Source organism: Leucopleurus acutus (genome assembly GCF_964270905.1).
Source record: "Leucopleurus acutus genome assembly, chromosome: 5".
NCBI classification, from domain to species: Eukaryota; Metazoa; Chordata; class Mammalia; order Artiodactyla; family Delphinidae; genus Leucopleurus; species Leucopleurus acutus.
This window is the reverse complement of record NC_139147.1, coordinates 143,555,597-143,567,679: the sequence shown is the minus strand read 5'-3', so window position 1 is coordinate 143,567,679 and position 12,083 is coordinate 143,555,597. Positions and strand designations below refer to the sequence as shown.

At 39.4% G+C, this 12,083-nt stretch overlaps 1 protein-coding gene across 4 annotated transcripts in view; it reads left to right on the top strand.

Annotated features, from left to right (window-relative positions):
- The window catches only part of NGLY1 (N-glycanase 1), a gene marked incomplete at its 5' end in the record, with an annotated part of 62,494 nt that overhangs the window by 32,638 nt on the left and 17,773 nt on the right, over positions 1-12,083 (top strand). For all 4 annotated transcript variants that reach the window (XM_082840482.1, XM_082840483.1, XM_082840484.1 and 1 more), the window contains 3 exons: positions 2,902-3,070; positions 9,439-9,661; positions 11,856-11,977. In XM_082840482.1, coding sequence (XP_082696608.1) covers positions 2,902-3,070; positions 9,439-9,661; positions 11,856-11,977 — 514 coding nt within the window. The remainder of the gene's footprint in view (positions 1-2,901; positions 3,071-9,438; positions 9,662-11,855; positions 11,978-12,083) is intronic.

Below are 12,083 nucleotides of genomic sequence, written 5' to 3'. Positions count from 1 at the left end.
TATCCATTCACTATTCTCCCACCTCTGTCCCCACGCTGGTTTAAGCCTCCGCTCCCTCAGAGTTCGGCAGTGGTCCCCCAGTGAGTCTTCTGAGGCCAGCTGGTGTCAGACTCAGAGAACACAAATCTGATCATTTTACTCCCTTGCTTAGGTTTCTTTAATAGCTTCCCATTACAGTGGAAAGAGACAGGGAAGATCTAGATGCTTCCCCAGCCCAACTTCTTGCTCAGCTGTCTCGCACCATCATTTCCCCTGGGTGCTCTGTGCTCCAGACACACTGACTTTCTCTCTGATCCTTCACAGCATGTTAAGTGTATCCCCCTGTGCAGACTCCCCGGCTACCTACACGTTGCTCCCTGTGACAGGAATGGTCTTCTCCCTTCCCTGGTTACCAGCTGCTTCTCATCCTTCATATTTTACTGCAAATATCATTTCTCCAGGGAATTCTAGTTGTACAGTTACACTGTCCTCTGTGTTTGCTTTATAACTCTTACCGTACATATGAATAAACTGTCTAACCATTATATCCCCCGTACCTAACAGGTCGTAAAGGCTCCTTAAATATTTGAGTAAATTAGCATCATTGTAGCAATATTTGTTTCTGTATCCACAGACTCCCTACTCTGTGAGGATAATGTCCTTGTCTGGTTTGGTCTCCATTATTTTTCCATCATCTAACACATACGCACACACACATTTACACACAAACATTTGTCGACTTCATGTGAAGATTCTCTCGTTTCTTGTTTAATGCCTTCCCCTTCAGACTGTAAAGTGATGATGTCTGTTTTGTGCACCCATGCCCAGTGCTTGATACAGTGCCTGACATTACAGTAAGTATTTGGTACTGGTTTTTATTTTTTAAATTACTCTATCTCTGCCTTTTAATAAACAGGTTAATCCATTCCTATTTACTGTAATTCTAATATGTTTGAACTTACTTCTGACATCTTATTTTGTGTTGTCTGTGTCCTTCTTGGTTTTTTTTTCTTTTTCTATTTTTGTTTAGATTGATCAAGCTTTCTTCCACTATTTTCCCTCTGAAAATTAGGAAGCTAAGTATCCTCCTTTTAGTCTTCTCATTATTCTCTTTAAATTTCTAATGCAGGTATTTACTTTATATTTTTCTACCAACATCTTACAACAAGACAGGAACCTCAGAAAGGATTTACTCTTCTCCCTTCCCTGCCACCTTTCTTAGATTTTGCTTTTCAATTATCATTATTTATTTATAACAATCGGAACTTAAGTTTAACTAGTTTGTTTGGTTTTTATTTAACTTGCTCCTGCTCTTTTATCCCAGGTTCTACTCCTTGGTGTTCTGTTTATTTACTTTGGCTATCTTATATTTGGGGGGGACAATAACTTTTCTAATAATTTTTTAAAATAGGATTTGGGAGTGATATATTTTCTGCATTGTTACATATCAGAAAATGTGTTTATTTTGCCCTTCTGTGTAATTAGTTTGCCTGGGTATGCGCCATATGTTCTCATTTTCTCTCAGTATTTCAGAGATTTTACTCCGTTGTTTCCAGTGAGATGTCTGATATCATTGAAGGCTTCTAGTATTTTGTTTTTAATCCTTTTTACTGTCATGAAATGTCACTATTACATACCTGGTATAGTTTTTGTTTTCCCATTCACACTGGCTCTTTCTTCAACTCTCAGAGATTTTCCATTATTTCTTTGAGAAGTGTTTTCTTCCATTTTTTTCTACGCTACTTTCTAGACTTCCTGTTAGCTGGATTTGGGAAGTTTGGGGGTTTATCCTCAGTGTCAGTGTCTATTTGTTCTTTTGTACTGCATCCTCAGAAAATGTCTCAATCTTCTAACTGATTGATCACTTAGCTGTGTTTGTTCTGCTGTTTGACACACCATCTGTGCTTGTTTACATTTTTAATTTCCTAGATCCATAGTTTTCTTTCTCTGACTCCAGTGTACTCTTGCACTTCTAAAGATAGACTTTTTTTAGTCTTTTTCTGTATTTGCTGCCATTGCCACAGGTTCCTCCTCCTGCTGTTGATTCTAGTGCATCTTCTCAGCAATACGGGTTGTTGTAGAGTCACAGGGGTCTGAGAGTCCCTGCTAGCCTATCTGTGAATACCGCACGTGGTTTCAGCCACTGTGGGGAGGGACAGGACATGCCGCCAGGTGGGCTTTGCCTGAGCAGCGCCTCTTCCGAGCCGGGGCGCTCGTCTTTCCTTTTAGAAGTCTAAGCGTCCGCCCTCACTGCCCAGAGACACACTTTTTTGTTGACAGTGGTGACCAGAATGTCTAGCTGTTCCTCCCGTGGAGCCCAGCAGCCTTCCTCACGCTCACTCCAAGGCCCCTTCCTGCTCTGCGGGTCCTCAGGCTCCTCTCTCCTTGGGATTATTTTGAGAACTTTTTCTTAGTTTTTGTAACCACTCTCTCTAGAGGGCCTATTGCCATTGTTTCTTCCTTAGTCCATTTGCATCTGCCTTTCCTCTCAGGAGTTCCTCCAAATTCCTGATCCCTTGAGAGTAGTCCTCGGTAGCTAATGCGCTATAAAGTTCTAAAAAAATTGTCGTTTACAGGGATTTGAAGTGGAAACAGCTGTCAGATGCATTGCTTAGAGTGCTGTCTTGTTCCAGGCGTGTGGTCAAGAGTTCAGCATATCCCTGCCTAAATATTTATATCCTCAGTAACATACTTTCAGATGAAAATACAGACATGTCTTAGACTGTGATACAGATATGGCTGTCTCCTAATACTAATTTTGTAAAGGTTTTGGGTATAACTATTATATTTCAGTGAATCCGTGCATTCTTTATCTGTGAAATCATAGAACCCGTGTGTTTTTATTATGTTTAACATAGAACCGGTGTTATTATTTTTATAGCATATGGAGAAAAGCTAATTTCATTATTTTTTTTCTGTTAGGTTACTACTGGTGATTCAGTCATTCTAAAAGCTCTTCAGTCCAACATTCAGCATGTACTGGTCTATGAGAACCTTGCTGTCCAGGAGAAAGTGCTGGCTTGTATTCCAGTCCAAGAACTAAAAAGGAGATCACAAGAAAAGTTATCTAGAGCTAGAAAATTGGATAAAGGTAGTGGCTTTACATAACCATTCATTGCTAAATATGCATCATTGCTAAATAAATGGGAATGCTGAAATCGTGCCTTTTGCTGTTGACATTGTAAATACGTAACCCAGTTCTATTTGGATTTTTAAGGAGTACAGTAGTATAATTTTTTATTGCATACACCTCATGCACACTGGAATGTGTATTTGCAGTTTAATCATTGATATATGATTTTTCTTTCAGATATAGTAGATCTTTAGTCCATGGAATATATGATGGCATTATTAGAAGACTTTAATGTGAATCGGAGAAAAACCTTACTCAAAATTAATTCATGTGATTAGACCACTGACTCCCTTTAATAGACAGTTACTGATGAAGAGTGTGGATATAGAAGCCAGCTACCTGGGTATAAATTCAGCTCCGACTCTTACTGAGCAAGTAGTTTAATCTCCTTACCTCAGTTTCTTCATTTGAAAATAGGAATGATAATTTTAAGAGGTAACTGAGATAGTACATGTAAATGGCTCAGAACAGTGCCTGCCACATTCATCAAGCAATAATTATTTGTTATTTTCATTAATGGTCTTAGGATTTTAGTTGTTAAATGTTTCCAACTTCAGCATTTTTACTTTGAGTTTTATGGAATTGGTTTTTATCTGTTAAGTCATTTCTTAATACTGTCCTTTCTAGGGGGTTCTGTAGTATTTTTTTGGTGGTTGCCCTAGTTTACAGTAAACATTTTTTTCCCAGTTTAAAAAAAAAATTATCTTATATCGGTATACTTGATTGATAATGTTGTGTTAGTTTCAGGTGTACAGCAAATTGATTTAGTTATACAGATACATGTATCTATTCTTTTTCAGATTCTTTTCCCGTGCAGCTTATTGTAGAGTATTGAGTAGAGTTCCCTGTGCTATACAGTAGGTCCTTGTTTATCCATTTTATATATAGTGGTGTGTGTATGTCAATCCCAGACTCCCAATTTATCCCTCCCCCTCCTTCAAAAGCATTATGCTGCTTCGTGTGTAGTGCAGATACGTTTCAACAGAATGTCTCAATTCTTCCCATCCCTTGAGACTCTGCTGTCATTCATTTCACTTACCCAGACACTGTAATCACTCAGTACATTGCTATTGTTATTATTTAAGCCGTTACTTTTTAGACTAAGTAAGAATGAGGAAAATAACAGATTTTATGTTACCTTCATGCATTCTTCCCCTGATGCTCTTCCTGTATGCAGACCGGAGTTTATGACCATCACTTTTCTTCTTCCCGAAGAACTTCTTTTACTGTTTCTTTCAGGGCAGGTATACTAGAGGTGAAGTCCCTCAGTTTTTCTCTGCCTCGGAAAGTCTTTATTTCTCCTTCACTGTTGAAGGATGATATCCCTGGGATGTAGAATTCTAGGTTGGTGGGGGTTTTTTCTGTCAATGACACTTTAAATTTCTATTCACTCTGCTGCCTGCTTGTTTATGAGGAGAAGTCTACCGTAATTTCTATCTTTATTCTTCTTTAGGTTTCTCCCACCTGTGCCCCTCACCTCCCCCTCCATCCCCAGCTTCACTCAGGATTTTCTCTTTGTTTTTAGTTTTCTTCAGTTTGCATATGATGTGCATATGTGTGGTTTCTTGGTACTTACCCTGGTTGGTGTTTTCTGAGCGTCCCAGATCTGTGGTTTGGTGCCTCATTAATTCTGGAACATTCTTGGCCATTATTACTTCAGATATCTTTTCTGCTCCTTTCTCTCTTTCTTCTCCTTCTGATATTCCAAAATAGGGTATCCTATTCTACCTTTATTTATCAACCGTTTCCCACCATTGTTAGATGTTCTGGTCCATTTTTTAAATTCTCCCACCATAATTGGATGTTCTAGGTGTTTTGTTCCTTTGTTTGTTTTTATTCTCTTTTTCCTCTTTGATTTTCAGTTTGGGATGTTTCTGTTGACCTGTCTTCAGGCTCAGTGATTGTTTCCTTGGCTGTGTCCAGTCTACTGATGAGCCCGTGAAAGGCATTCTTTATCTCTGTTAGAGCATTTTTGGTTTCTAGCATTTTTTTAGAGTTTCCATCCTTCTGCTTACATTGTTCTCACATGTTGTCTACCTTTCTCATTAGCGCCCCAAACATATTAATCATAGTAATTTTAACTTCCCTAATTCCAAAATTTGTGCCGTATATGAGTGGTTCTAATGCTTTGCTTTACCTCTTCAGACTTTTTTCTTTCCTTCAGGTTTTTCCTTGCCTTTTAGCATGCCTCGTAATTTTTTTGTTAAATGTTGGATACGATGTATTGGGTAATAGGAACTGAGGTGAACAGGCCTTTTGTGAAAGGTGTAAATGTCCATTTTACTAGGAATTGGACACCGTTAACGACATTGTGTTTAATGTTTGCTGTAAGTGTCAGGGGCTTTGGGTTCCTCTGGTGTTCTTGGGGTCCCTCTGTTGTCTGTGGGCTTCCCTAAGGACCCCTCCTTAGCTCGAGTCTGCATCCTGCAGATGGTTTAGTTGTAATCATCCCCTATTGTTGTACCGGAGTCCTGTTGGTGTGGTGGTGAGGTGTGGGAGAGGAGCATTCTGTAATCTTAGGGTTAAATCTCAGGGTCTTAGGGGGCCTTATGCTCGGGCCTCACCCCCATAGGTGAGACAGGAAGACCAGAGGGGCCTAGAGTCAGAGAAGTGCCCTTTCCCCAAACTTACTTAAGCTACAGGTTTGTTGTGAGACCTTGAAACAGTTCTTCCTCTTCTTGAATTAACAGGGTTTTTTGGGTTTTTTGTATTTATAAAACAAGGATGCTTATCAGCATGTGGTCACGGAGGCTCTGTCCATTTCAAAGTACTGTGGTCCTGTACGTGATGCCTGACATACATGCCTATTTCGCAAGTACTTACTGTCATGTTGTGTGTGTGCTGAGCCCTGCAGAGGAGACATAGTTAGCAATGTCCCTGCTGACGTTTGCCCTGGCATTTTTTCCCTCTAATTATAAAAGTAATACCTGTTTTATGTAGAAAATTCAGGAAATAGGGGGAAGATAAGCCATCCATAATTTCATCACATCAGAATGCAACTTCTAAGATTGTGTATACAGTTGACCCTTGAACAACACAGTTTGAACTGTGCGGGCCTGCTTACACGCAGATTTTTTTTCTCTAAAGACATGCTACAGTACTACATGGTCCAAGGTTGGTTGAATCCGTGGATGTGGGACCACAGAGGGTTGACTGTAAAGTTATACATGGATTTTCCACTGCATGGGGGAGATCAGCACCCATAACCCCTGCATTGATCAAGGGTCAACTGTATATCCTTTCACACTTGAAAATATAAGGGCAGGATAATGGCGTTTTAATGTAAGTAGGAAAGAAGGAACACTTCTTTTCTGGTAGAGGCATTGGCAACTGCAAAGGCTCCGTGGGTGGGAGTGAGCTTGGCATGTTTAGGGGATGGAAGGAGGGCACCTGGCGTAGCAGAAGGAGCAAGACAGAAAGCTGAGAGAGGCAAAGGCAAACATTAGTTTCCTGTGCTGCTGTAGCAAATTACCACAAACGTGGCTCCTCGAAACAGCGGGAGAATGCTGTCTCACAGCTCCAGAAGCCGGAAGTCCGTAATCAGTATCCCTGGGCCGAAGTCAAGGTGTGGGCAGGGCTGGAGGGGAGAAGCTCTCCCTGCCCCTGTCTGCTTCTGGGGGCTGCCTGCAGTCTGGCTTGTGGCTGCACCACTGCAGTCCAGAAGACCAGCATCTTCACACCCTGCTCCTCTGCCGCTGCGTCACCTTCCCCTCTGTAAAGTGTCCCACTGCTTCCCTCTTGAAAGGACACGTGTGATTGCATTTAGGGCCCCCGTTTAGTACGTAGGATAATCTTCCTGGCTCAGAATCCTTACTGCATCATATCTGCGGAGGCTTTTTTTTTTTTTTTTTTTTTTTTGCCTTCTTTGGTAGGATTCACGGGATCCAGGGGTTAGAGTGTGGATATCTTTTGGGGGAGCTACTTTTCGGCCTACCACAGGGGCCAGCTGAAAGAACGAGAGTGGCGACTTTGGCTTGTATTCTGAATGAGATGGAAACCCATGGGAGGGTTTCAGTCGACTCAGGCTACCTTGCATTCTTAAAAAGATCACTCTGCTGTAGGGACCTGTTGGAGAAAACAGGATGAGAGTGCTGTTTTTCTTAAAGTTCATTTTTAGTCCAGCATTCACGAATATCTCCTTGTTGAGAAACTTTCATGTTGTACAGGAAAAGCTGAACTCTCCCTGCCAGTCAGTCCTCTACCTCCTCTTCTGCAGGTAACAGCTATTACCACATGACGTGTTCCTTTTCATATCTTTTCCTGTGTATTTCCACCCATGAATAGTTATCTGTAAAAATAAATAGAGTTGCATGGGTTTAATAAAGTGTATCATCTCTCATATATTCAGCTCCGTGGTGATTTTCATTTACTGACATGTCTTGGAAGTCATTTTCCCTCCCCCTAGTGCTCTGTAGTGTGCATGCACTGTTATTTATACAGTTCCCCGCTGAGGGACACCAAGATTTCCCTGTTCTGAAGGCTGCTGCAGTGAAGATCCTTGTAAAGCATGCCTGCCTACATGAAGGAATGTTTCACTGGGTTAGATATAAAAGTATCAAGGGTTGTGTGATACTTTTATACTACAGTGGATCCCTGCCAAACAAATTGCCTTCCAATTTATACCAGAAGTGTCTGGGAGTGTTTGTTTCAACTTAAGGAAATTATTGAACCTCTTTTATGGACTTTACTGATTTTTCTAATGGGTTCTGTTAATATTCTTACTGATTTATAGACGTTCTTAATATATTCTGTATACTTTTCTTTGTTAGACTCATTACATTTTTCTCTCAGTATTCTTTAATTTCATTCAGTGTATCTTGAAATTCAAAAGTTACAAATTTTAATGAGAAAATTATTTTTTCCGTTTTTGTTTTTACAGTTGTGTTTTGTTTTCTACACCAAAGTCATAAACGTAAACTTCTACTGTTACTTTTATAATATTCCCTCTCTGTGTATAGTGTTTATATATATGTATTAGAATGAATGTAGTAGGGATCTGATATTTGGATAGCTACTCGTCCCAATACCATTTGTTGAACAATCCATCCTCTTAGAACTACTTTAAAGGCTAACTTTATTAAATACTGTGTATCACTTAGAAATCTATCTTTCAGGACTCTTTGCTTTGTTTCATTCATCTCTGTCTGTTCTTTATCAGTATCACAATATTTTAATTATTAGAATTTTGTAATGTGTTTTGATGTACTGTAGACAAATTTATCTCATTCTTAGTCAAAGTTGTGTTGACCATTTTGTGCCTTTCCTCTTTCACATGAATTTTGCAGTTAGCTTGTCAAAGTTTATGAAAAATTATTTTGTAATTTCAGTTGATTGCATTAAAGTACAGGTTAATTTGCGGAGAGTTAACAACTTTGAGTTTTCCCATTCAAGAACATAATGTATTTTGGCCTTTTAATATATCTCTGTAGTTTTTTTTTCTTCTATAGTTTTTTTATTTTGAAACGTATCAAACATAAATACAAGAATAGCGTATAACAGATCAAACACCTGTGCCCAGCATCAGACTTTATTAGATCTTAACATTATGCCATATATCTCCTTCATATATGTTTTTTTATTTTTAATAATAAAATATTAAAGATAGGAATGAGAATCCCCATATATGTCCCGAGATTGTTTTCCCCTCTCCTTTTCCCCAGAGATACCACTGTCTTGAATATGGTCGAGAGAGAGATCTTTTTATTTGATAAAGTGGATATAATAATATATGTCATGCTCACTTGCTAGGGTTGTTTTAGATAGATAGATAGATAGATAGATAGATAGTACACATGGTTGTGCTTTTATGTGTTTTGTAAATTATATTGAATGATGGTGAATTATATATTGTACAGTTGAAGCACTAATAGAAAAGCTAACAGGATGATTTTTAAGGTGTCCAGAATTCTGTGATTTCTGCCTGTAATAACTGTGATTGTTTCATATTTACTTGTGAATATACCTGATAACAAATATAATGCAGTCATTTAGAAATGTTTTCCAAAATCAGACTTTGTTACCTTCCAGGTGCTTCAGGATCAACTCCAAACTGTCAGTAGTTCCCTGAGAGGTGGTTGTATTCAGCATGGTGTCGGTCAGAGGATGCAGTAAAGTCCCACTGCTTTGAGTGTGCAGTGGATTACGTCCTTGTATTTCGGCCTGCTTCACAATACACTGACAATTCTGTCCGCATCCTATTTGTGAAGACCTTTTAGATCATCTTCTGTTTTCCTATATGTCAGCTTCATATTTGAGGATAAAATGCACATGGATATTTTTAGTTTTTTGTGCTTTAAGTCTTACTTGGTTCTGTTGTAACTTCTCAGGTACTAATGTAAGTGAAGAGGACTTTCTTTTGCTGGAGCTTTTACACTGGTTTAAGGAAGAATTTTTTCACTGGGTGGATGACATTTTGTGCAGCAAATGTGGTGGCCAGACTAAGTCTAGAGGCGAGTCATTGTTCCCCAGTGATGATGAGCGGAAGTGGGGTGCAAACAGAGTGGAAGATCATTACTGTGACGCCTGCCAGTTCAGCAATCGATTTCCAAGGTGAGCATCCCCTGGACACTGAAGTCAGAATAATCTCTTATTGGGATGGTTAGAAGAGAATTTTATTAAATCAACTTGTAGTCTTCGTTTTAGTTATTAGAAGTATATTCCTCTAGGACAGGGGTCAGCAAGCTATGGCTGACTGGCTCAATCCAGCCCACATCCTATTTTTGCAAATAAAGTTTTATTGGGACACATCCATGCTGCTTCAATAGCTTATGGTCTGTAACTGTTTTCACATTACAATGTCAAGAGGTGAATGCTGGCAACAGAGACCATATGGTCTGCACAGTCTAAAACATCTACTGTCTGGCGTTATATAGGAAATGTTTGTTGACTCTTGAATATAAATTGAGTGTAGTCCTAGCAGCTTAATGCTGTAAATCTTGTATTTTTATTCTTTTAATACATAAGTTTTAACTTTCTGATAACTTTAATAATAATACTGATAACACAAAATAATGCTGAAACACTAGAATAATAGTGATCATTGTGATAGTAAATACACTGCTGTACTCAAAATCATCAGATGGAAATATGGAAGGTGAAAGTATAGTATAGGACCATCTTTTTTTTTTTTTTTTTTTGGCTGTTCTGTGTGGTACACGGGATCTTAGTTCCCCGACCAGGGATCGAACCCGCGCCCCCTGCAGTGGAAGCGCCGAGTCCTAACCACTGGACCGCCAGGGAAGTCCCCTCATCATATTTTATCTTGAATGACAGAAGTTTAATTAGGGGCCTCTGCTACCAACCTAACCTACCCTCATATCTCTAAGTTTAAACTAAGGGAACTGGAACTTTTCTGTTCACTTTTTCCATCCTTTACTTTATAAGTCTCTTATCAGATGTTCTTAATTGACAATACTTGTAAAGTTTGGTTGTATCATCAGGCAAGAAAAGATATCAAGTTTTTGAAATACCTGATTTTGGGGGCTTAGGGACTCAGTTCCGTCCTAATGAGGAATCAGTCCTGTGATATACAGAGTCTAAGATAAACAGAATCCACTGTCCAATAATTATCTAAAATAAGCGCAGGTTATTTTTTCATTCAGCATATGTGTGCACAGGTACTTTGCAAAGATGTGAAGATAGAAGATGTCTGTGATTAAATCCTGTCTTCATAAGGTCTAAGCAGTTGGGTGTAGACTGATAGTGCGGGGAGACAGAGGCTAACAAAGGTGTCTGTACCGAGCATCGTCCTTTTCCCTCCTAACCGTGTGCTTGTCTTACTGTTAGCTGTTCTCTGGGTAGGACTGGGAGGATGAACACTATTAATCAGAGACCGCGTAGGATGCTCTAATCCTGCTGCCGTTACATCTTCAGGTTAATACGCAACTTCTTCCAGTAACTACCTTACCTAAACCATAAATTCATTTAACTTAGCTCAAGCAAGAGCATCTACTTGATTGAAGACAGATAGCTTGTCATTGCAGATACGGTCCATTCACAGCTGACATCGCTGCTCACTTTTCCTGAGTAGCTTTATTAGCTCAAAATCCTTCTCAACACAATATGCAAATTTTGATGTGCTTCAGCTTTATGATAATTTTATAACTGGAGTAACTTTTTTAAAGAATGTTGCCAACACATTTCAAAACACAACTTGCAAATTAGCAAACACCTTTAAGTAATTCAGCAGAATAAAATTTCAATCCAAATGGTTGTTAGAAAGAAGAATAGTATTTTAAGTAAAACTGAGTTCAACTAAGCTTTAAAATCTTTCTTGAGTTATTTGTTAAAGTTGTTTACCTTTGAAGTACAATGAGCTAATTATACCACTTGTTAGAGTAACACTAATGCTTAATGCAGATTTCCTAGAGAATCTGCCTGTCCAGATCCTGCCTGTCCTTCAAGGCCCAGTTCAGGATCAAGCCCTCCTCCCCGACCCCTCCCCCATGCCACTAATTCTGACCTGTTGTAGGGTAGGTATCACAGTCTGCCGTGTATTTAAATGATTTGTGTTCTCTCCTTCCCTCTCTCAGGACTGTAAGCTCCTTGAAGGCTGTACCACTGTTGAATCATTTTCCACCCAGGATTCTAGCACAATGCCTCACGTAATCTAGGCTCTTTAATTGTTATTTAAGAATATGAAGTTAAGAAATATTACTGTTTAGCACGGAGGTAATGTAAATTCTTCAGAATGCTTGATTTCTATAATGAATCGAAGCTTTTTGTTGTTGTTATTTTAAACCAGGTATAATAATCCCGAGAAACTTCTGGAAACAAGATGTGGACGGTGCGGGGAGTGGGCCAATTGTTTCACACTGTGCTGCAGAGCCCTGGGCTTCGAAGCCCGCTACGTCTGGGATTACACAGGTGCGGACGCCGTGTGGGCAGAGGCCAGGGTGGTCTTGCTGACTTCAGGATGGGGTGTACAGTCCCGCCTTGTCAGTCTGTGTTTCCATTTGCCTTCTGTAAATAG